The 23,667-nt window shown below is 45.0% G+C and overlaps 1 protein-coding gene across 1 annotated transcript in view; it reads right to left on the minus strand.

Annotated features, from left to right (window-relative positions):
- Positions 1-17,565: 17,565 nt before the first annotated feature.
- Positions 17,566-23,667, minus strand: part of slc1a7a (solute carrier family 1 member 7a) — an 87,576-nt gene continuing 81,474 nt past the window's right edge. The window contains exon 11 of the mRNA XM_046320648.1: positions 17,566-22,344. Coding sequence (XP_046176604.1) covers positions 22,096-22,344 — 249 coding nt within the window. The 3' untranslated portion in view covers positions 17,566-22,095. The remainder of the gene's footprint in view (positions 22,345-23,667) is intronic.

The following is a 23,667-nucleotide window of genomic DNA, read 5'->3' on the forward strand; positions in this document are numbered from 1 at the left end:
CTCCTCCTCTCTGACCTCTCCCTCTCTCTGACCTCTCCTCCTCTCTCACCTCTCTGAGCTCTCCTCCTCTCTGACCTCTCACCTCTCCTCCTTTCTGACCTCCTCTCTCACCTCTCCTCCTCTCTGACCTCCTCTCTCACCTCTCCTCCTCTCTGACCTCTCCTCCTCTCTCACCTCCTCTCTGACCTCTCCTCCTCTCTGACCTCTCCTCCTCTCTCTATCATCTCATTCCATCTCTCTCCTCCACAACCTTTCACATTCACTCTTAATTTAGCCTCTCTCTTTCTCTATTGATCCCTCTCACTATCTATCTTTGAAATAGATTCTATACTAGATAATTAGTTGAGAAATCAACCCCAATGTCCCAAGATTCTAACTTCCTCAAGTGTCCTGTAACAGAACTGATAATGAGATAATATTTATATTTAATTCACATTTTCCTCATGAATTATGGGTTCCTCATGTTTCAACCAACCAATGTGAAGACACACACATATACCCACAGAACTGGAATAATGCCTTAACTGTTATGTCACAATATTCTGCTCTGAGCTGCTGTGACAAACAGGAGGAAGAGAGATTGTGACGGTTGTGAAAAGCAATTGAAGTTTTTTTGGGGGACTCTTGACGGCCATCTTATAAACAGCTTATGAGGCTGTTGCTTTGTCAAGAAAAGCAAATGATCATCTTTAAGACCCAACTAATCTGGTTTGATCTCTGGCACTGCTGTTCAGTCGTTTAATACCACAGTGACCAGGTGGTTGTGTCCCATATGCCATGCGTTTGCTGCGAGAGCGGTGACTCTCCCGCCACATAATAATAACACTGTCATTGCAGTAAATGTATACAATATTTTATGTTTGTGTAGTAAATCATGTTTAATAATAATGTAACATGGTGGACTATTTTATAATAATACAGAACACCACTTTATGTGCCTCTGGTGTCTCTATGAAACTGACAGCTCTGATTAATATGACAGTCCGATAGGACCTGATTTGAGGAAATACTTTTCTGTAGAATGTGTGTGTGTGTGTGAGTGACTGAATGAATGCAATTGATTTTTACTAAATAAATAACAGCTATATTGACCAGCAGACTGAGTGTTTCATTAATTAACTTTCAAGATGTGAACGAGAAGATGGCTCCCTATTCCCTCTCCCAAGTGGCTCCCTATTCCCTCTCCCAAGTGGCTCCCTATTCCCTCTCCCAAGTGGCTCCCTATTCCCTCTCCCAAGTGGCTCCCTATTCCCTCTCCCAAGTGGCTCCCTATTCCCTCTCCCAAGTGGCTCCCTATTCCCTCTCCCAAGTGGCTCCCTATTCCCTATCCCAAATGGCTCCCTATTCCCTATCCCAAATGGCTCCCTATTCCCTCTCCCAAATGGCTCCCTATTCCCTATCCCAAATGGCTCCCTATTCCCTCTCCCAAGTGGCTCCCTATTCCCTATCCCAGATGGCTCCCTATTCCCTATCCCAGATGGCTCCCTATTCCCTATCCCAGATGGCTCCCTATTCCCTATCCCAAATGGATCCCTATCCCAAGTGGCTCCCTATTCCCTATCCGAAGTGGCTCCCTATCCCCTATCCCAAATGGCTCCCTATTCCCTATCCCAAGTGGCTCCCTATTCCCTATCCCAGATGGCTCCCTATTCCCTCTCCCAAATGGCTCCCTATTCCCTATCACAGATGGCTCCCTATCCCAAATGGCTCCCTATTCCCTCTCCCAAATGGCTCCCTATTCCCTCTCCCAAGTGGCTCCCTATTCCCTATCCCAGATGGCTCCCTATTCCCTATCCCAGATGGCTCCCTATTCCCTATCCCAGATGGCTCCCTATTCCCTATCCCAAATGGCTCCCTATTCCCTATCCCAAATGGCTCCCTATTCCTTATCCCAAGTGGCTCCCTATTCCCTATCCCAAGTGGCTCCCTATTCCCTATTTGGCGTGCTACCTTTGACCATGGCCTGTAGGGCTGAGCGAGTACAGCCTGAGAGAGCGTTTAACATACAGATGAAACTATTAATCGTGTGTTTGCTTCACAAATTCACTGTATTGTTGTGAAAGATCTCTCAAGTAAGAATTCGACTGTACTGTTTTACACCTGTTGTATCCTGTGCACGTGGCGAATAAACTTCTGAAACTTGAAATGATTGACCAGAGGTGTTTTGAGCAAACCAATTATCCATACATATGTACACAGACCGTTTACTTTGTTCATAAGTTGTTCCTGAAGTTGATTTCCTTTCCAATTTTTCTGTTCAGAGGTCATTTTGTTGTTGTTAAAGGTGTAATTCACAGTAATGAAATCCCTTTCCTCAGTCTTCTCTGATTAAACCTAGGGAGCTACAGTAATGAAATCCCTTTCCTCAGTCTTCTCTGATTAAACCTAGGGAGCTACAGTAATGAAATCCCTTTCCTCAGTCTTCTCAGATTAAACCTAGGGAGCTACAGTAATGAAATCCCTTTCCTCAGTCTTCTCTGATTAAACCTAGGGAGCTACAGTAATGAAATCCCTTTCCTCTGTCTTCTCTGATTAAACCTAGGGAGCTACAGTAATGAAATCCCTTTCCTCAGTCTTCTCAGATTAAACCTAGGGAGCTACAGTAATGAAATCCCTTTCCTCAGTCTTCTCTGATTAAACCTAGGGAGCTACAGTAATGAAATCCCTTTCCTCTGTCTTCTCTGATTAAACCTAGGGAGCTACAGTAATGAAATCCCTTTCCTCAGTCTTCTCAGATTAAACCTAGGGAGCTACAGTAATGAAATCCCTTTCCTCTGTCTTCTCTGATTAAACCTAGGGAGCTACAGTAATGAAATCCCTTTCCCCAGTCTTCTCTGATTAAACCTAGGGAGCTACAGTAATGAAATCCCTTTCCTCTGTCTTCTCTGATTAAACATAGGGAGCTACAGTTTAGGGATTGACCAAAAAAAGTTTTGCACTAAAAATGGAAGTGTGTTCCATTTTGAAAATGGCTTTGTGCTTGTGTAGTAAGCCTCTTCCAGTCTGCATATCGATATCTACTGCATTTAAAACCTATGCATGGTAATTGAGGACAATGTGTTCTGTCTCTTGCTTTAATGTCAGTTCCCCGTGTTCCTGACACGGCTACAGCACCTTATCCACGCCCCTCCACAGTTCCCCGTGTTCCTGACACGGCTACAGCACCTTATCCACGCCCCTCCACAGTTCCCCGTGTTCCTGACACGGCTACAGCACCTTATCCACGCCCCTCCACAGTTCCCCGTGTTCCTGACACGGCTACAGCACCTTATCCACGCCCCTCCACAGTTCCCCGTGTTCCTGACACGGCTACAGCACCTTATCCACGCCCCTCCACAGTTCCCCGTGTTCCTGACACGTCTACAGCACCTTATCCACGCCCCTCCACAGTTCCCCGTGTTCCTGACACGGCTACAGCACCTTATCCACGCCCCTCCACAGTTCCCCGTGTTCCTGACACGGCTACAGCACCTTATCCACGCCCCTCCACAGTTCCCCGTGTTCCTGACACGTCTACAGCACCTTATCCACGCCCCTCCACAGTTCCCCGTGTTCTTGACACGTCTACAGCACCTTCAGAAAGGATCCACGCCCCTCCACAGTTCCCCGTGTTCCTGACACGGCTACAGCACCTTATCCACGCCCCTCCACAGTTCCCCGTGTTCCTGACACGTCTACAGCACCTTATCCACGCCCCTCCACAGTTCCCTGTGTTCCTGACACGTCTACAGCACCTTATCCACGCCCCTCCACAGTTCCCCGTGTTCCTGACACGTCTACAGCACCTTCAGAAAGGATCCACGCCCCTCCACAGTTCCCCGTGTTCCTGACACGGCTACAGCACCTTATCCACGCCCCTCCACAGTTACCCGTGTTCCTGACACGTCTACAGCACCTTCAGAAAGTATCCACGCCCCTCCACAGTTCCCCGTGTTCCTGACACGTCTACAGAACCTTCAGAAAGTATCCACGCACCTCCACAGTTCCCCATGTTCCTGACACGTCTACAGCACCTTATCCACGCCCCTCCACAGTTCCCCGTGTTCCTGACACGGCTACAGCACCTTATCCACGCCCCTCCACAGTTCCCCGTGTTCCTGACACGTCTACAGCACCTTATCCACGCCCCTCCACAGTTCCCCGTGTTCCTGACACGGCTACAGCACCTTCAGAAAGTATACATTTACATTTACATTTAAGTCATTTAGCAGACGCTCTTATCCAGAGCGACTTACAAATTGGTATCCACGCCCCTCCACAGTTCCCCGTGTTCCTGACACGTCTACAGCACCTTATCCACGCCCCTCCACAGTTCCCCGTGTTCCTGACACGGCTACAGCACCTTCAGAAAGTATCCACGCCCCTCCACAGTTCCCCGTGTTCCTGACACGTCTACAGCACCTTATCCACGCCCCTCCACAGTTCCCCGTGTTCCTGACACGTCTACAGCACCTTCAGAAAGTATCCACGCCCCTCCACAGTTCCCTGTGTTCCTGACACGTCTACAGCACCTTATCCACGCCCCTCCACAGTTCCCCGTGTTCCTGACACGGCTACAGCACCTTCAGAAAGTATCCACGCCCCTCCACAGTTCCCCGTGTTCCTGACACGTCTACAGCACCTTATCCACGCCCCTCCACAGTTCCCCGTGTTCCTGACACGTCTACAGCACCTTCAGGAAGTATCCACGCCCCTCCACAGTTCCCCGTGTTCCTGACACGTCTACAGCACCTTATCCACGCCCCTCCACAGTTCCCTGTGTTCCTGACACGTCTACAGCACCTTATCCACGTCCCTCCACAGTTCCCCGTGTTCCTGACACGGCTACAGCACCTTTAGAAAGTATCCACGCCCCTCCACAGTTCCCCGTGTTCCTGACACGTCTACAGCACCTTCAGAAAGTATCCACGCCCCTCCACAGTTCCCCGTGTTCCTGACACGTCTACAGCACCTTCAGAAAGTATCCACGCCCCTCCACAGTTCCCCGTGTTCCTGACACGTCTACAGCACCTTCAGAAAGTATCCACGCCCCTCCACAGTTCCCCGTGTTCCTGACACGTCTACAGCACCTTCAGGAAGTATCCACGCCCCTCCACTTTTTTCCACATTTTGCCTTCTCCCAAAAGTGGGATTAAAATGGATTTGTCTTTTTTGGGGGGGGTCAACGATCAACACAAAGTGAATAAATGATGAAAAATAATACACTAATATATCTTTATTAGATAAGTATTCAACCTCCTGAGGCAATAGGGTGGCAGGTAGACTAGTGGGTAGAGCGTTGGGCCAGTAACCGGAAGGTTGCTGGCTTGAATCTCCGTGCTGACAAGGTAAAAATCTGTCATTCTGCCACTGAGCAAGGCAGTTAAACCACTTTTCCCCGGGCGCTGAAGACGTGGATGTCCATTATGGCAGCCCCCCTCAGAGGGGTCAGGGGGGGGTTGGGTTAAATGCAGAAGACACATTTCAGTTGAATACATTGTTTGACAACTGACTAGGTACCTCCCCTTTCCCAATACGTGTTAGAATCACCATTTCAAGCTGTAAGTCTTTCTGGGTAATTCTCTAAGAGCTTTTTACTCTGGGATTGTGCAACATTTTGCCCAATTTTGTTCATTTCAGAATTATTAAAGCTCTGTCAAATTGGTTGTTGATCATTGTTAGACAACTACTTTGCACGCCCAATTTTTCAGTTTTTGATTTGTTAAAAAAGTTTGAAATATCCAATAAATGTCGTTCCACTTCATGATTGTGTCCCACTTGTTGATTCTTCACAAAAAAATACAGTTTTACATCTTTATGTTTGAAGCCTGAAATGTGGCAAAAGGTCGCAAAGTTCAAGGGGGCAGAATACTTTCGCAAGGTACTGTAGATGAGATCAGAATCTTGTATTTTTTTATTCATTGGATGTTTTTTATTTGATTTTGGTCAAAATGACCAAAGCGAGCGAAGCCCAATCTTAAGTAGGATGCCAAATCTGATTTCATTGTTTTCTAAAAATAGGTTTGGAAATTGGCAGGTGTAATGAGATTAGTCCTTGTCCAGAGTCCATTCTGTTATGGCATAGGGTGGGTCTCCTCTCTCTCACTCTCACTCTCACTCTCACTCTCACTCAGTCACTCAGTCACTCAGTCAGTCACTCACTCACTCACCTACTCACTCACTCACTCACTCACTCACTCACTCACTCACTCACTCACTCACTCACACACACACACACACACACACACACACACACACACACACACACACACACACACACTCAACCCCCCCCCCCCTCCTCTCCCCTAAGAAATAAATGTCTTCAGATGTATTAAGGGCATCAGCCCCTTGTCTGTTGACCCTGGATGTAAGGGACACAGTCTGAGTTTGTTCACAAACTTCAGTCAACTTTACACACACACACACACACACACACACACACACACACACACACACACACACACACACACACACACACACACACACACACACACACACACACACACACACACACACACACACACACACACACACACAAGAAATGGAATGAGTATGTTTACCTACTTCAACAAACAATGTGGGTGTCCTCAAGTACTTTGCAATCACCCAAACCTCTTTTGGGATAGGATAGGGGGCAGCATTTTCACTTTTGGATAAATAGCGTGCCCAATTTCAACTTCCTGCTACTCATGCCAAGAATATAAGATATGCATATTATTAGTCGATTTGGATAGAAAACACTCTGAAGTTCCTAAAACTGTTTGAATCATGTCTGTTAGTATAAAGAACTTATGTAGCAGGCAAAACCCAGAGGACAAACCATTCAGATTTTCTTTTGAGGTCACTGTCAATTCAATGAGTTTTCATTGGGGAACTAGATTTCTAAGGCACTTGTTTGCAGTTCCTACCGCTTCCACTGGATGTTACAGTCTTGGAAATAGGTTGAGGTTATTCCTTTGTGAAATGAAGAAGTACGGCCATATTGGATCAGGGTAACGTTATGTGTACTGTTTGAGAGTTGCGCAAGACTAAAAAAGTGGCGTTAGTTTGTGATCCTGTATTGAAAACAGATAGACCCGTCTTCATTTTGATTGATTATTAACGTTTAAAAATACCTAAAGTTGTATTACAAAAGTAGTTTGAAATGTTTTGGCAAAGTTTACAGGTAACTTTTGAGATATTTAATAGTGACGTTGCGCAAATTGGAAGCTGTTTTTTTCTGGATCAAACGTGCCAAATAAATGGACATTTTGTATATATATCGACGGAATTAATCGACCAAAAGGACAATTTGTGATGTTTATGGGACATATTGGAGTGCCAACAGAAGAAGCTCGTCAAAGGTAATGCATGATTTATATTTTATTTCTGCGTTTTGTGTCGCGCCTGCATGGTTGAAATATGCTGTTCTCTCTTTGTTTACTGTTGTGCAATCATCAGATAATAGCTTCTTATGCTTTCGCCGAAAAGCCTTTTTGAAATCTGACATGTTGGCTGGATTCACAACGAGTGTAGCTTTAATTGAGTATCTTACATGTGTGATTTAATGAAAGTTTGAATTTTATAGTATTTTATTTGAATTTGGCGCTCTGCATTTTCCCTGGCAATTGGCCAGGTGGGACATTTGCGTCCCGCCTATCCCAGAGAGGCTAATTAGGAACCTAGGTAGCACAGGGAAAGGCCAGGTGGGACATTTGCGTCCCTCCTATCCCAGAGAGGCTAATTAGGAACCCAGGTACCAAAGGGAAAGGCCAGGTGGGACATTTGCGTCCCGCCTATCCCAGAGAGGCTAATTAGGAACCCAGGTACCAAAGGGAAAGGCCAGGTGGGACATTTGCGTCCCGCCTATCCCAGAGAAGCTAATTAGGAACCCAGGTACCAAAGGGAAAGGCCAGGTGGGACATTTGCGTCCCACCTATCCCAGAGAGGCTAATTAGGAACCTAGGTAGCACAGGGAAAGGCCAGGTGGGACATTTGCATCCCACCTATCCCAGAGAGGCTAATTAGGAACCCAGGTACCAAAGGGAAAGGCCAGGTGGGACATTTGCGTCCCATCTATCCCAGAGAGGCTAATTAGGAACCTAGGTAGCACAGGGAAAGGCCAGGTGGGACATTTGCGTCCCGCCTATCCCAGAGAGGCTAATTAGGAACCTAGGTAGCACAGGGAAAGGCCAGGTGGGACATTTGCGTCCCACCTATCCCAGAGAGGCTAATTAGGAACCCAGGTACCAAAGGGAAAGGCCAGGTGGGACATTTGCGTCCCGCCTATCCCAGAGAAGCTAATTAGGAACCCAGGTACCAAAGGGAAAGGCCAGGTGGGACATTTCCGTCCCGCCTATCCCAGAGAAGCTAATTAGGAACCCAGGTACCAAAGGGAAAGGCCAGGTGGGACATTTCCGTCCCGCCTATCCCAGAGAAGCTAATTAGGAACCCAGGTACCAAAGGGAAAGGCCAGGTGGGACATTTCCGTCCCGCCTATCCCAGAGAAGCTAATTAGGAACCCAGGTACCAAAGGGAAAGGCCAGGTGGGACATTTGCGTCCCGCCTATCCCAGAGAAGCTAATTAGGAACCCAGGTACCAAAGGGAAAGGCCAGGTGGGACATTTGCGTCCCGCCTATCCCAGAGAAGCTAATTAGGAACCCAGGTACCAAAGGGAAAGGCCAGGTGGGACATTTCCGTCCCGCCTATCCCAGAGAGGCTAATTAGGAACCCAGGTACCAAAGGGAAAGGCCAGGTGGGACATTTCCGTCCCGCCTATCCCAGAGAAGCTAATTAGGAACCCAGGTACCAAAGGGAAAGGCCAGGTGGGACATTTCCGTCCCGCCTATCCCAGAGAAGCTAATTAGGAACCCAGGTACCAAAGGGAAAGGCCAGGTGGGACATTTCCGTCCCGCCTATCCCAGAGAAGCTAATTAGGAACCCAGGTACCAAAGGGAAAGGCCAGGTGGGACATTTGCGTCCCGCCTATCCCAGAGAAGCTAATTAGGAACCCAGGTACCAAAGGGAAAGGCCAGGTGGGACATTTGCGTCCCGCCTATCCCAGAGAAGCTAATTAGGAACCCAGGTACCAAAGGGAAAGGCCAGGTGGGACATTTCCGTCCCGCCTATCCCAGAGAGGCTAATTAGGAACCCAGGTACCAAAGGGAAAGGCCAGGTGGGACATTTGCGTCCCGCCTATCCCAGAGAAGCTAATTAGGAACCCAGGTACCAAAGGGAAAGGCCAGGTGGGACATTTCCGTCCCGCCTATCCCAGAGAGGCTAATTAGGAACCCAGGTACCAAAGGGAAAGGCCAGGTGGGACATTTCCGTCCCGCCTATCCCAGAGAAGCTAATTAGGAACCCAGGTACCAAAGGGAAAGGCCAGGTGGGACATTTCCGTCCCGCCTATCCCAGAGAAGCTAATTAGGAACCCAGGTACCAAAGGGAAAGGCCAGGTGGGACATTTCCGTCCCGCCTATCCCAGAGAAGCTAATTAGGAACCCAGGTACCAAAGGGAAAGGCCAGGTGGGACATTTCCGTCCCGCCTATCCCAGAGAAGCTAATTAGGAACCCAGGTACCAAAGGGAAAGGCCAGGTGGGACATTTGCGTCCCGCCTATCCCAGAGAAGCTAATTAGGAACCCAGGTACCAAAGGGAAAGGCCAGGTGGGACATTTGCGTCCCGCCTATCCCAGAGAAGCTAATTAGGAACCCAGGTACCAAAGGGAAAGGCCAGGTGGGACATTTCCGTCCCGCCTATCCCAGAGAGGCTAATTAGGAACCCAGGTACCAAAGGGAAAGGCCAGGTGGGACATTTCCGTCCCGCCTATCCCAGAGAAGCTAATTAGGAACCCAGGTACCAAAGGGAAAGGCCAGGTGGGACATTTCCGTCCCGCCTATCCCAGAGAGGCTAATTAGGAACCCAGGTACCAAAGGGAAAGGCCAGGTGGGACATTTCCGTCCCGCCTATCCCAGAGAAGCTAATTAGGAACCCAGGTACCAAAGGGAAAGGCCAGGTGGGACATTTCCGTCCCGCCTATCCCAGAGAGGCTAATTAGGAACCCAGGTACCAAAGGGAAAGGCCAGGTGGGACATTTCCGTCCCGCCTATCCCAGAGAGGCTAATTAGGAACCCAGGTACCAAAGGGAAAGGCCAGGTGGGACATTTCCGTCCCGCCTATCCCAGAGAAGCTAATTAGGAACCCAGGTACCAAAGGGAAAGGCCAGGTGGGACATTTCCGTCCCGCCTATCCCAGAGAAGCTAATTAGGAACCCAGGTACCAAAGGGAAAGGCCAGGTGGGACATTTGCGTCCCACCTATCCCAGAGAAGCTAATTAGGAACCCAGGTACCAAAGGGAAAGGCCAGGTGGGACATTTCCGTCCCGCCTATCCCAGAGAAGCTAATTAGGAACCCAGGTACCAAAGGGAAAGGCCAGGTGGGACATTTGCGTCCCACCTATCCCAGAGAAGCTAATTAGGAACCCAGGTACCAAAGGGAAAGGCCAGCTGTGGCCACTTTTGGCTCATGAGCGCTACATTTACATTTACATTTAAGTCATTTAGCAGACGCTCTTATCCAGAGCGACTTTCAGAAGTACTGTCTAAAAAGTATACAAAAGTGCCGGAGAATCTCTTTCCCTCATACTACCAACTGGGATCATTTTGACCCCAGAGGCATATTTTTTATCATAGCCCAAAGGTGGTTTATTCAATTCTTCAAAATGTTCATGATTTGACAATCAAAATCATTGTTTAGTCTCTATATCAAATTCAAGTCCTTCGAAGTAATTTTGACCACCACCAAAAACACCTAATTCTGCCTATAGTAATTTGATAGATTGGACCTTTGAATCTACCGCATCACCAGAGGTTGGAGTTAACCGTACCACCAGAGGGAGGAGTTAACCGTACCACTAGAGGGAGGAGTTAACAGTACCACCAGAGGGAGGAGTTAACCGTACCATTAGAGGGTGGAGTTAACCGTACACCCAGAGGGAGGAGTTAACAGTACCACCAGAGGGAGGAGTTATCCGTACAACCAGAGGGAGGAGTTAACCGTACCATTAGAGGGTGGAGTTAACCGTACACCCAGAGGGAGGAGTTAACAGTACCACCAGAGGGAGGAGTTAACCGTACCACCAGAGGGAGGAGTTAATAGTACCACCAGAGGGAGGAGTTAACAGTACCACCAGAGGGAGGAGTTAACAGTACCACCAGAGGGAGGAGTTAACCGTACCACCAGAGGGAGGAGTTAACCGTACCTCCAGAGGGAGGAGTTAACCGTACCACCAGAGGGAGGAGTTAACCGTACCACCAGAGGGAGGAGTTAACCGTACCTCCAGAGGGAGGAGTTAACAGTACCACCAGAGGGAGGAGTTATCCGTACCACCAGAGGGAGGAGTTATCTGTACCACCAGAGGGAGGAGTTAACAGTACCACCAGAGGGAGGAGTTAACCGTACCACCAGAGGGAGGAGTTATCTGTACCACCAGAGGGTGGAGTTAACAGTACCACCAGAGGGAGGAGTTATCTGTACCACCAGAGGGAGGAGTTATCTGTACCACCAGAGGGAGGAGTTAACAGTACCACCAGAGGGAGGAGTTATCTGTACCACCAGAGGGAGGAGTTAACCGTACCACCAGAGGGAGGAGTTAACCGTACCTCCAGAGGGAGGAGTTAACAGTACCACCAGAGGGAGGAGTTAACCGTACCACCAGAGGGAGGAGTTAACAGTACCACCAGAGGGTGGAGGGTGCCGTACCACCAGAGGGAGGAGTTAGCCGTACCACCAGAGGGAGGAGTTAACCGTACCACCAGAGGGAGGAGTTAGCCGTACCACCAGAGGGAGGAGTTAACCGTACCTCCAGAGGGAGGAGTTAACCGTACCACCAGAGGGAGGAGTTAACCGTACCACCAGAGGGAGGAGTTAATCGTACCACCAGAGGGTGGAGTTAACAGTATCACCAGAGGGAGGAGTTAACCGTACCACCAGAAGGAGGAGTTAACAGTACCACCAGAGGGAGGAGTTATCTGTACCACCAGAAGGAGGAGTTAACCGTACCACCAGAAGGAGGAGTTAACCGTACCACCAGAGGGTGGAGTTACCTGTGCCGGGGACCTGTGTCAGTGATTTTGACCAGATAGACTGATCATTTGCGGAGATACAGCTCCCCATGTACTCGGCCTAAGCTGTAACTTTTCTATACCATGTTATGACTGTGTTTTTACGCTGCTGCTACTCACTGTTTATTATCTATGCATAGTCACTTTACCCCTACCTACATGTACATATTACCTCAATTACCTCGACTAACCGGTGCCCCCACACATTGACTCTGTACCGGTACCCCTGTATATATCCTCCACGTTGACTCTGTACCGGTACCCCCTGTATATAGCCTCTACATTGACTCTGTACAAGCACCGCCTGTATATAGTCTCCACATTGACTCTGTACCAGTACCCCTGTATATAGCCTCCACATTGACTCTATACCGGTACCTCCTGTATATAGTCTCCACATTGACTCTGTACCAGTACCCCTGTTTATAGTCTCCACATTGACTCTGTACCGGTACCACCTGTATATAGTCTCCACATTGACTCTGTACCAGTACACCCTGTATATAGTCTCCACATTGACTCTGTACCAGTACACCTGTATATAGTCTCCACATTGACTCTGTACCAGTACCCCCTGTATATAGCCTCCACATTGACTCTGTACCAGTACCCCCTGTATATAGCCTCCACATTGACTCTGTACCAGTACCTCCTGTATATAGACTCCACATTGACTCTGTACCAGTACCCCCTGTATATAGTCTCCACATTGACTCTGTACCAGTACCCCCTGTATATAGTCTCCACATTGACTCTGTACCAGTACCCCCTGTATATAGTCTCCACATTGACTCTGTACCAGTACACCTGTATATAGTCTCCACATTGACTCTGTACCAGTACCCCCTGTATATAGCCTCCACATTGACTCTGTACCAGTACCCCCTGTATATAGCCTCCACATTGACTCTGTACCAGTACACCCTGTATATAGTCTCCACATTGACTCTGTACCAGTACCCCCTGTATATAGTCTCCACATTAACTCTGTACCAGTACCTCCTGTATATAGTCTCCACATTGACTCTGTACCAGTACCCCCTGTATATAGTCTCCACATTGACTCTGTACCAGTACCCCCTGTATATAGTCTCCACATTGACTCTGTACCAGTACCCCCTGTATATAGTCTCCACATTGACTCTGTACCAGTACCTCCTGTATATAGACTCCACATTGACTCTGTACCAGTACCCCCTGTATATAGTCTCCACATTGACTCTGTACCAGTACCCCCTGTATATAGTCTCCACATTGACTCTGTACCAGTACACCTGTATATAGTCTCCACATTGACTCTGTACCAGTACCCCCTGTATATAGTCTCCACATTGACTCTGTACCAGTACCCCCTGTATATAGCCTCCACATTGACTCTGTACCAGTACCTCCTGTATATAGCCTCCACATTGACTCTGTACCAGTACCCCTGTATATAGCCTCCACATTGACTCTGTACCAGTACCTCCTGTATATAGTCTCCACATTGACTCTGTACCAGTACCCCCTGTATATAGCCTCCACATTGACTCTGTACCAGTACCTCCTGTATATAGTCTCCACATTGACTCTGTACCAGTACCCCCTGTATATAGTCTCCAACTTGACTCTGTACCGGTACCTCCTGTATATAGCCTCCACATTGACTCTGTACCGGTACCTCCTGTATATAGTCTCCACATTGACTCAGTACCGGTACCTCCTGTATATAGCCTCCACATTGACTCTGTACCGGTACACCCTGTATATAGCCTCCACATTGACTCTGTACCAGTACCCCCTGTATATAGCCTCCACATTGACTCTGTACCAGTACCCCTGTATATAGTCTCCACATTGACTCTGTACCAGTACCCCTGTATATAGTCTACACATTGACTCGGTACCGGTACCTCCTGTATATAATCTCGCTGCTGTTATTTTATTGTTCCTCTTTTATTTATTTTATTTTATTTAGTAAATACTTATTTTTCTTAACTGCATTGTTGGTTAAAGGATTGTCAGGAAGCATTTCCCGGTAAAGTCTACACCTGTTGTATTCGCCTTATGTGACGAATAAAATATGATTTGATTTGTACAATACACAAATGACCTTATTTTTGTGCATATCAAAATTTGCCAAATATGTTGGCAAGACATTTTTTTAAAATGGGAAATGTTAAATAAATACCAGAATTCCCATAATATCCTCCAATGTTCTATTTGGGTGCTATAACATTTGGTTTGAAGTGAATGAGGATTTGGGCATGCTTTTGGGAGCATCCTGCAATAGGCCATACCACTCTCATTGTTTCACTAGTAGCAATGCTAATGCTGGCTGTGCAGAAAGTAAATAAAGAAAACGGACAGGTGTGGCATATCAAGAAGCTGATTAAACAGCATGATCATTACACAGGTGCACCTTGTTCTGGGGACACTAAAACACCACTCTAAAATGTGCAGTTTTGTCACACAACACAAGGCCACAGATGTCTCGAGTTTTGACGGAGTGTGCAATTGGCATGCTGACTGCGGGAATTAATGTTAATTTCACTACCGTAAGCTGCCTCCAACATGGTTTTAGAGAATTTGTCACTACATCCAACCGGCCTCACAACCACAGACCCCATTTAACCACGCAAGCCCAGGACCTCCACATCTGGCTTCTTAACCTGCGGGATCATCTGAGACCAGCCGCTCGGACAGCTGATGAAACTGTGGATTTGCACAACCAAATCATTTCTGCTCACCAGGGTCTTGACCTCGTCCTCACCAGGGTCTTGACCTCGTCAGCACCAGGGTCTTGACCTCGTCCTCACCAGGGTCTTAACCTCGTCCTCACCAGGGTCTTAAACTCGTCCTCACCAGGGTCTTGACCTCGTCCTCGCCAGGGTCTTGACCTGACTGCTTTTCTCCGTCGTAACCGACTTCAGTGGGCAAATGCTCACCTTCGATGGCCACTGGCACACTGGAGAAATATGCTCTTCACGGATTAATTCCAATTTCAACTATACCAGGCAGATGGCAGACAGTGTATATTGCGTCGTGCAGGCGAGCGGTTTGCTGATGTCAACGTTGTGAACAGAGTGCCCCATGGTGGTGGTGGTGTTATGGTATTGGCAGGCATAAACTACAGACAAAGAAGACGATTGCATTTTATCGGTGGCAATTTGAATGTAGAGATACCGTGACGAGATCCTGAGGCTCATTGCCATGCCATGAGTCATCCACTGCCATCAACTCATGTTCAGCATGATATTGCACGGTCCGATGTCACAAGGCTCTGAACACAATTCCTGGAACCTGAAAATGTCCCAGGCCTACATACTCACCAGAATGGCCATCTTTGGGGTCAATCTTCATGTTTATAAAAAAAGATTTTTTAAGACAATCATGGTACCAATAATTATTTCTAATACACCAGATGTATGTCCTTGAACCAATTGTTTAAAAATCGCACACAGAAGAGGATCATTTGGTTGCTAATTGCAACTTGCGGTACTACGGTCAGCCTTCAACTTGAGTAAATCAATGAGAGGGGCAGCACTGAGTTAGCCTGTAACATCACTTCCTGGATTAGCTCAAACGGCACATGTTATGTCTCCATGAGCTGTAATCTTAACCAACTTCATTTGGCTTCAATGCGCTATTGAGTCTTCACATAGGAACAAATGGTGTCAAGTGATTGATGGCTTTGTCCAATCATATCACAGGAGGTTGGTGGCACCTTAAACGGGGGAGGACGGACTCATGGTAATGGCTGGAGCGGAATCAGTGGAACGGGATCAAATGCATCACACACATGGTTTCTATGTGTTTGATGCCATTCCATTTGCCCCGTTCTGGCCATTGTTATGAGCCGTTCTCCCCTCAGCAACCGCCTATGATTCATATATACAGTCATTGTGGTTAAGCCTAAGGCTTTTTGGTAAAGCAAAACCAACAGAACAAAATAAAAAAGCACTGTTTCTAGATTATCTGAATTAGAAAACATTTTGACTGACTTTTGAATACATTTGTCATTTCAATTTTGTGCGTTCATCTCATTATGCCGTACTTTATGTTTTATACCCTCTACGCTTAGCCCACCTCCACCCTCAACCCAACCCCACCGGGGCCGCACCTTCTGCCTGATACAGCCTGCGCTCTTAATATCTCCCTCCATCCGTCCCTATATCCACCCCTCCCTTCCTCCATCCAATGGTGCCAACTGGTGCCATTTAGCAGCTGTGGTGGCCGTGTGGCCTGGCTCAGTGACCGTTTAGTCCATCCTCTCAGTCCCGGGCTACCAGACTTAGGTCACCTTAATGTTAACGATTAACGGATAAGGGGAACTTGTGAGATCTGATCTATGATCTGGGAAGAAGAGAACCAGGGCAGGCTGGTGTTAAGACTAAAGGGAATCACTTAAGGACTACTGAATTGGGTTGTGTCGCAAATGGCACCCTATTGTCTACATAGTGCATTACTTTAGTTGAGAGCCTTGGTCAAAAGTAGTGCACTACACAGGGAATAGAGTGCTATTTGGGATGTTCTAGTGGCCACAGTATGGAAAGTGTGTACACAACACGTCGCCTGAGGTAAATGTTCTATTTTGAGACTGTAGTTCGTTCCTGGCTCACTCAGGAGAGCTTCAGCAAGGTGTGTGTAGGAGCTTATCTTCTTTTCCCCCCTGTGAGTCTGTGGGCAATGTACATCAACACTAGTGAGCTTATCTTCCCTTCACCCTGTGAGTCTGTGGGCAATGTACATCAACACTAGTGAGCTTATCTTCCCTTCACCCTGTGAGTCTGTGGGCAATGTACATCAACACTAGTGAGCTTATCTTCCCTTCACCCTGTGAGTCTGTGGACAATGTACATCAACACTAGTGAGCTTATCCTCTCTTCACCCTGTGAGTCTGTGGGCAATGTACATCAACACTAGTGAGCTTATCTTCCCTTCACCCTGTGAGTCTGTGAGTCTGTGAGACAATGTGGACAATCAATCACTAGTGAGCTTATCCTCTCTTCACCCTGTGAGTCTGTGGGCAATGTACATCAACACTAGTGAGCTTATCTTCCCTTCACCCTGTGAGTCTGTGGGCAATGTACATCAACACTAGTGAGCTTATCCTCTCTTCACCCTGTGAGTCTGTGGGCAATGTACATCAACACTAGTGAGCTTATCTTCCCTTCACCCTGTGAGTCTGTGGGCAATGTACATCAACACTAGTGAGCTTATCTTCCCTTCACCCTGTGAGTCTGTGGGCAATGTACATCAACACTAAGCGGTTGCTATAGATTATGGTAAGTATGACTTTGATGGAACGTTGGGTTCTTTGAGAGTCTATCCGTTTGGTTGTTGAACTTTTCTAACTGCCCTTTTTGAATGTTTGCCATGTCTCTTTTGTGTTGTTGGGCTTCTTTGAACTCTTAACATTGTCTTTCTTTTGGTTCAACATGATAAGGGCAGAAAGTGTATTTGCGATAGCAAGAAAATCCAACTCAGCTAACATTTCCAAACTACTGATTTCACATAAGAACACCAAAAAATCAGTTCATCAACAGAAGCAATACACAACAGTACAATATGTGTATTTGTTTTTCCTTAGAATATATATATATATATATTTTGTTTGTTTGTTTGTTTTTTACAGAAAAGGGGGTTACATTTTGTGCAATTGGACTAGAAGAAACAATTAATAATTATGTTAATTTCATGACAGAAATATAATGACGCCTGTTGAATCATACTGTCTGTTTATACAAACTACAAATTCCTTTTCACTTTTGAAATAAATATATTTACAGCATATATTATCATAAACATAGTCAGAGTATGACCGGTGGTTATTTAGTTGTAGCTCGCTGCTCTTGCCTTGAATGTTTAGGGGTACCCCCATATGTTTAGGGGTACCCCCATATGTTTAGGGGTACCCCCATATGTTTAGGGGTACCCCCATATGTTTAGGGGTACCCCTATATGTTTAGGGGTACCCCCATATGTTTAGGGGTACCGCCATACTGTAAATCACTGTATTATCTCCAATGTTGATTGTGAGAGTAACCTGCTGGGTATATAAGACTAACCAATGAGCCTAATATGACCATAACCCATATGGGGTTTTGAGGCAACATTACATTTGTTTGTGTGATGATGTTTTTCAGAAAAAGAACTGAATGATAAAAACATACAAAATTCAACAAGAAAAAAAACCAATGCAAAATATAACAATTTCAATAACATTTCAATAATATTTTCAAAAAAGAAATGAGTTCTTCCTATTTATCCATAGTCCACAAGCGTAATGAGAGTGGAGTCACATTCACCTCTCAGCTCAGCAGACAGACAGACAGACTGACTGACACATCCATTGTGAGGGGGTTGTTGATTAGCTAAGATGGAAGGCTAAGGCTCAAGCTTAGCTGTCCTGTCATTATCCACAGGTCCACAGATCCTCAATCCCCGACTGAAGATTCCCACAGTTCTTCTTTATCTCTTATGTCATCGTATAAAATGTATGCTTCTCATGTATAGAATGTTTCCTCATCGTATAGAATATCTGCTTTTCATATAAAATGTCTCCTCATTGAATAGAATGTCTCCTCATCATATAGAACGTCTCCTCATCATATAGAATGTCTCCATATCATATAGAATGTCTCCATATCATATATAGAATGTCTCCATATCATATATAGAATGTCTCCTCATCATATAGAACGTCTCCTCATCATATAGAATGTCTCCATATCATATAGAATGTCTCCATATCATATATAGAATGTCTCCATATCATATAGAATGTCTCCATATCATATATAGAATGTCTCCATATCATATAGAATGTCTCCATATCATATAGAATGTCTCCATATCATATATAGAATATCTCTATATCATATATAGAATGTCTCCATATCATATAGAGAGTCTTCATATCATATAGAATGTCTCCATATCATATATAGAATGTATCCATATCATATAGAATGTCTCCATATCATATAGAATGTCTCCATATCATATATAGAATGTCTCCATATCATATAGAATGTCTCCATATCATATAGAATGTCTCCATATCATATAGAATGTCTCCATATCATATATAGAATGTCTCCATATCATATAGAATGTCTCCATATCATATAGAATGTCTCCATATCATATAGAATGTCTCCATATCATATATAGAATGTCTCCATATCATATATAGAATGTCTCCATATCATATAGAATGTCTCCATATCATATAGAATGTCTCCATATCATATATAGAATGTCTCCATATCATATAGAATGTCTCCATATCATATAGAATGTCTCCATATCATATAGAATGTCTCCATATCATATATAGAATATCTCTATATCATATATAGAATGTCTCCATATCATATAGAAAGTCTTCATATCATATAGAATGTCTCCATATCATATAGAATGTCTCCATATCATATATAGAATGTATCCATATCATATAGAATGTCTCCATATCATATAGAATGTCTCCATATCATATAGAATGTCTCCATATCATATAGAATGTATCCATATCATATAGAATGTCTCCATATCATATATAGAATATCTCTATATCATATATAGAATGTCTCCATATCATATAGAAAGTCTTCATATCATATAGAATGTCTCCATATCATATATAGAATGTCTCCATATCATATATAGAATGTCTCCATATCATATAGAATGTCTCATCTCATCATATATAGAATGTCTCCTCATTGTATAGAATGGGTGCTCATCATGTAGAATGTCTGCTCTTCATATAGAATATCTCCTTGTCATATAGAATGTCTCCTCATTGTATAGAATATCTGCTTGTCATATAGAATGTCTCCTTGTCATATAGAACAACTCCTCATTGTATAGAATGTCTGCTCTTCACATACAATGTGGCCTTGTCATATAGAACGTCTCAATGTATAGAATGTCTGCTTTTCATAAAGAATGTCTGCTCTTCATATGAAAAGACTCCTTGTCATATAGAACGTCTCAATATATAGAATGTCTGCTCTTCACATACAATGTGTCCTTGTCATATAGAACGTCTCAATATATAGAATGTCTGCTTTTCATAAAGAATGTCTGCTCTTCATATGAAAAGACTCCTCATCGTATAGAATGTCTCCTAGGCATTTAAAATGTCTCCTCATCATTTATGTCTCCTTGTCATATAGAATGTCTCCTCATTATATAGAATGTCTGCTCTTCATATAGAATGTCTCTTCATCCTATAGAATGTCAGCTCATCATATAGAATATCTCCTTGTCGTTTACAATGTCTCCTCATCGTATAGAATGTCTGCCCATCGAATAGAATGTCTGCTTGCCATATAGAATGTTTCATTGACACATGGTATGTTTCCTCAACATATAAAATTTCTCCTTGTCATTTAGAATGTCTATTCATCCTATAGACTGTCTCCTTGTCATATAGAATGTTTCTTTGTCAAAAATAATTTATCCTTGTCATATAGAATGTGTCATTGTGACATGGAATGTCTCCTCATCATTTAGAAGCTCTCCTTGTCATGTAGAATGTCCCCTTGTCATATGGAATGTGTCATTATCACATGGAATGTCTCCTCATCATTTAGAAGCTCTCCTTGTCATATAGAATGTCCCCTTGTCATATGGAATGTGTCATTGTCACATGGAATGTCTCCTCATCATATAGAATGTCTCCTCATCATATAGAATGACTGCTCCTCATATAGAATGCCTCCTCATCATATAGAATGCCTTCTCATCATATAGAATGCCTGCTCCTCATATAGAATGCCTGCTCCTCATCATATAGAATGTCTCCTCATCATATATAATGCCTGCTCCTCATATAGAATGTCTCCTCATCATATAGAATGCCTGCTCATCATATAGAATGTATCCTCATCATATAGAATGCCTGCTCATCATATAGAATGTCTCCTCATCATATAGAATGTCTCCTCATCATATAGAATGCCTGCTCATCATATAGAATGTCTCCTCATCATATAGAATGTCTCCTCATCATATAGAATGCCTCCTCATCATATAGAATGTCTCCTATATATGTATATATGCCATTTAGCAGACGCTTTTATCCAAAGCGACTTACAGTCATGTGTGCATACATTCTACATATGGGTGGTCCCGGGGATCGAACCCACTACCCTGGCGTTACAAGCGCCATGCTCTACCAACTGAGCTACAGAAGGACCGGTCTCCTCATCATATAGAATGTCTCCTCATCATATAGAATGTCTCCTCATCATATAGAATGTCTCCTCATCATATAGAATGCCTCCTCATCATATAGAATGCCTCCTCATCATATAGAATGTCTCCTCATCATATATAATGTCTCCTCATCATATAGAATGCCTCCTCATCATATAGAATGTCACCTCATCATATAGAATGTCTCCTCATCATATAGAATGTCTGCTCATCATATAGAATGTCTCCTCATCATATAGAATGTCTCCTCATCATATAGAATGTCTCCTCATCATATAGAATGTCTCCTCATCATATAGAATGTCTCCTCATCATATAGAATGTCTCCTCATCATATAGAATGTCTCCTCATCATATAGAATGTCTCCTCATCATATAGAATGCCTCCTCATTATATAGAATGTTTCTCTAAAATCATTCTGCTGTCGTGTAACAACTCTGATAAGTACATACACACACATGCACAATCATACTGGGTCGTAATATAAATCATGTAGAAAATCACATTTTCTTGTTGGATCCTCCTCCTGCATCTGTTGCAGTTGGTCAGTCAGTCCCCTCCTCTCACCTGTAGCTAGAATCTTGGCTGCATTCTGATTGTCCACCTTTGTCCAAAGTATGCACTTTCCCACTCCTTGTCATGGTGTTAAAAACATTGAACTGGTGTAACCATTGGCTGGAGGGAGTTGTTAGATCCACCACTGTTAGATTCGTGACGGAGAGTATGCATGTGCCCACTACTAGAGAAATGTGGAGAATCGGGACGCAGCCGGTTGCTGTGGTGCTGATGACTGGCTCCCTCTATACGTTAGTCTCCAGGCCATTCATGTCGATGGAGCAGTGGTCCTTATCCTTGTGCTCCCTCTTTTGTTGGGGAGCGTGGGGGTTCCTTTTCCTCTGCTCCGGCCGTAACCCCTCTTCCAGCTGCATCAGACGAGCCACGTCCGGGCCCTCTGGTCCGCAGGGAGGGTGCTGGTACCCACCGTTCTTCTGGTACGTCATCATCTGCTGGATGCTGATCATGGGCTTGGTCTCACAGATCAGAGGCACCTGCAGGAGGGTACAAGAAGGAACGAATACCTTCATTAGTTGCCAGAGCAAAGTAATTCCCCATGAAAAACAAGTCCATGGCCTGATTGTTGGATCAAAAGAAAACGTGTTGCATCCATAGAAATGATCAGAGGACAGACACATCGGCGAATAAGAAACTAAAAATGAAAAGGCCGGCATTCACACGTGAATATAAGTTACAATTGAAGCTTTGTTTTCATGTTCTTTAATCTCGTAACATTTAATAATAGACCACACACAAATGTAGAAGAAAACAATCTGGGAATTTATGCCGAAACAAATAATTCCCTATGTTATTAAACAAATAGACGGCCCACGATCTCACTACAGCATCAGAGGTTTGTATTATTCGTTTCCCTCCTGGTCTTATTAGGTTCTTTCCCTCTTTCTATCCCCCCTCCCTCTCTCACTCTCTAAGCTCTCTCTTCTCTCTATCGTTCAGTTCCTGCTCCCAGCTGTTCCTATTCCCCTAATCAATCTCTTCCCACACCTGTTCCCGATCCTTTCTGATTAGAGTCCCTATCCTTTGTGTTTCCCTGTCCTGTCGGTTCCTTGTCTAGAATTCACCGTGCAGCTGTGTTTTCCTCAGATGCGTGGTGAGCCGGAGTCTGTCTGGTTAAGTGCCTTCCCGAGGCAACCTGCTGTTCACCTGCATTTCAGGATCGAAGTCTTTACTGATTAAAGACTCTGTTTTCGCCAAGTCGCTTTGGGTCCCTTTCACCTGACATGACAGAAGAACCGACCAAGGAAATTAAGTCTGCCGTATTTCTCTCTCGCCATGTGGAGAACCTGGCCGCTCTTGACCCTGGACAGTTCCAGAGTCTACGTGCCACCTGTTACTTCCTGGCCTGTTCCAGAACCCAGTTCAGAGTTTCTTCTCCAACCCAACACACATCTCTAGAGAGAGAGAGCATTTCACTCCTTACTGGCCGGGTTGGGGCACAGCTATCTGGGAGGCAAGGGTTGGCCTACAGACAAATGAGCAAAATAATCAGGATTAAATTGAGTGAGATAAATATAATTGAGAAGCTCATAAATATTAGAGTAAGAGGGTCAAAACCTAATGAACTCTGTGTGATTGTCTTTGAATATAATGGGAATGATAAACTTCCGGGTGTCTTTAGCAGAACGATAGGACTTTTAGTCAGATTTGTAATATCTGTATTCAACAGAGAGGTTGGGTGATCAGAGGCAAATAAATGCTTGTGTCTCTTCTCGACCTCTGTAGACGTGTTCTACTGTGGTATGTACTACAGTGTAACATTCTCCAAGGTTCTGACCACTCACCTCTTCCTCTTCCAG

Source organism: Oncorhynchus gorbuscha, linkage group LG22 (assembly GCF_021184085.1).
Source record: "Oncorhynchus gorbuscha isolate QuinsamMale2020 ecotype Even-year linkage group LG22, OgorEven_v1.0, whole genome shotgun sequence".
NCBI classification, from domain to species: Eukaryota; Metazoa; Chordata; class Actinopteri; order Salmoniformes; family Salmonidae; genus Oncorhynchus; species Oncorhynchus gorbuscha.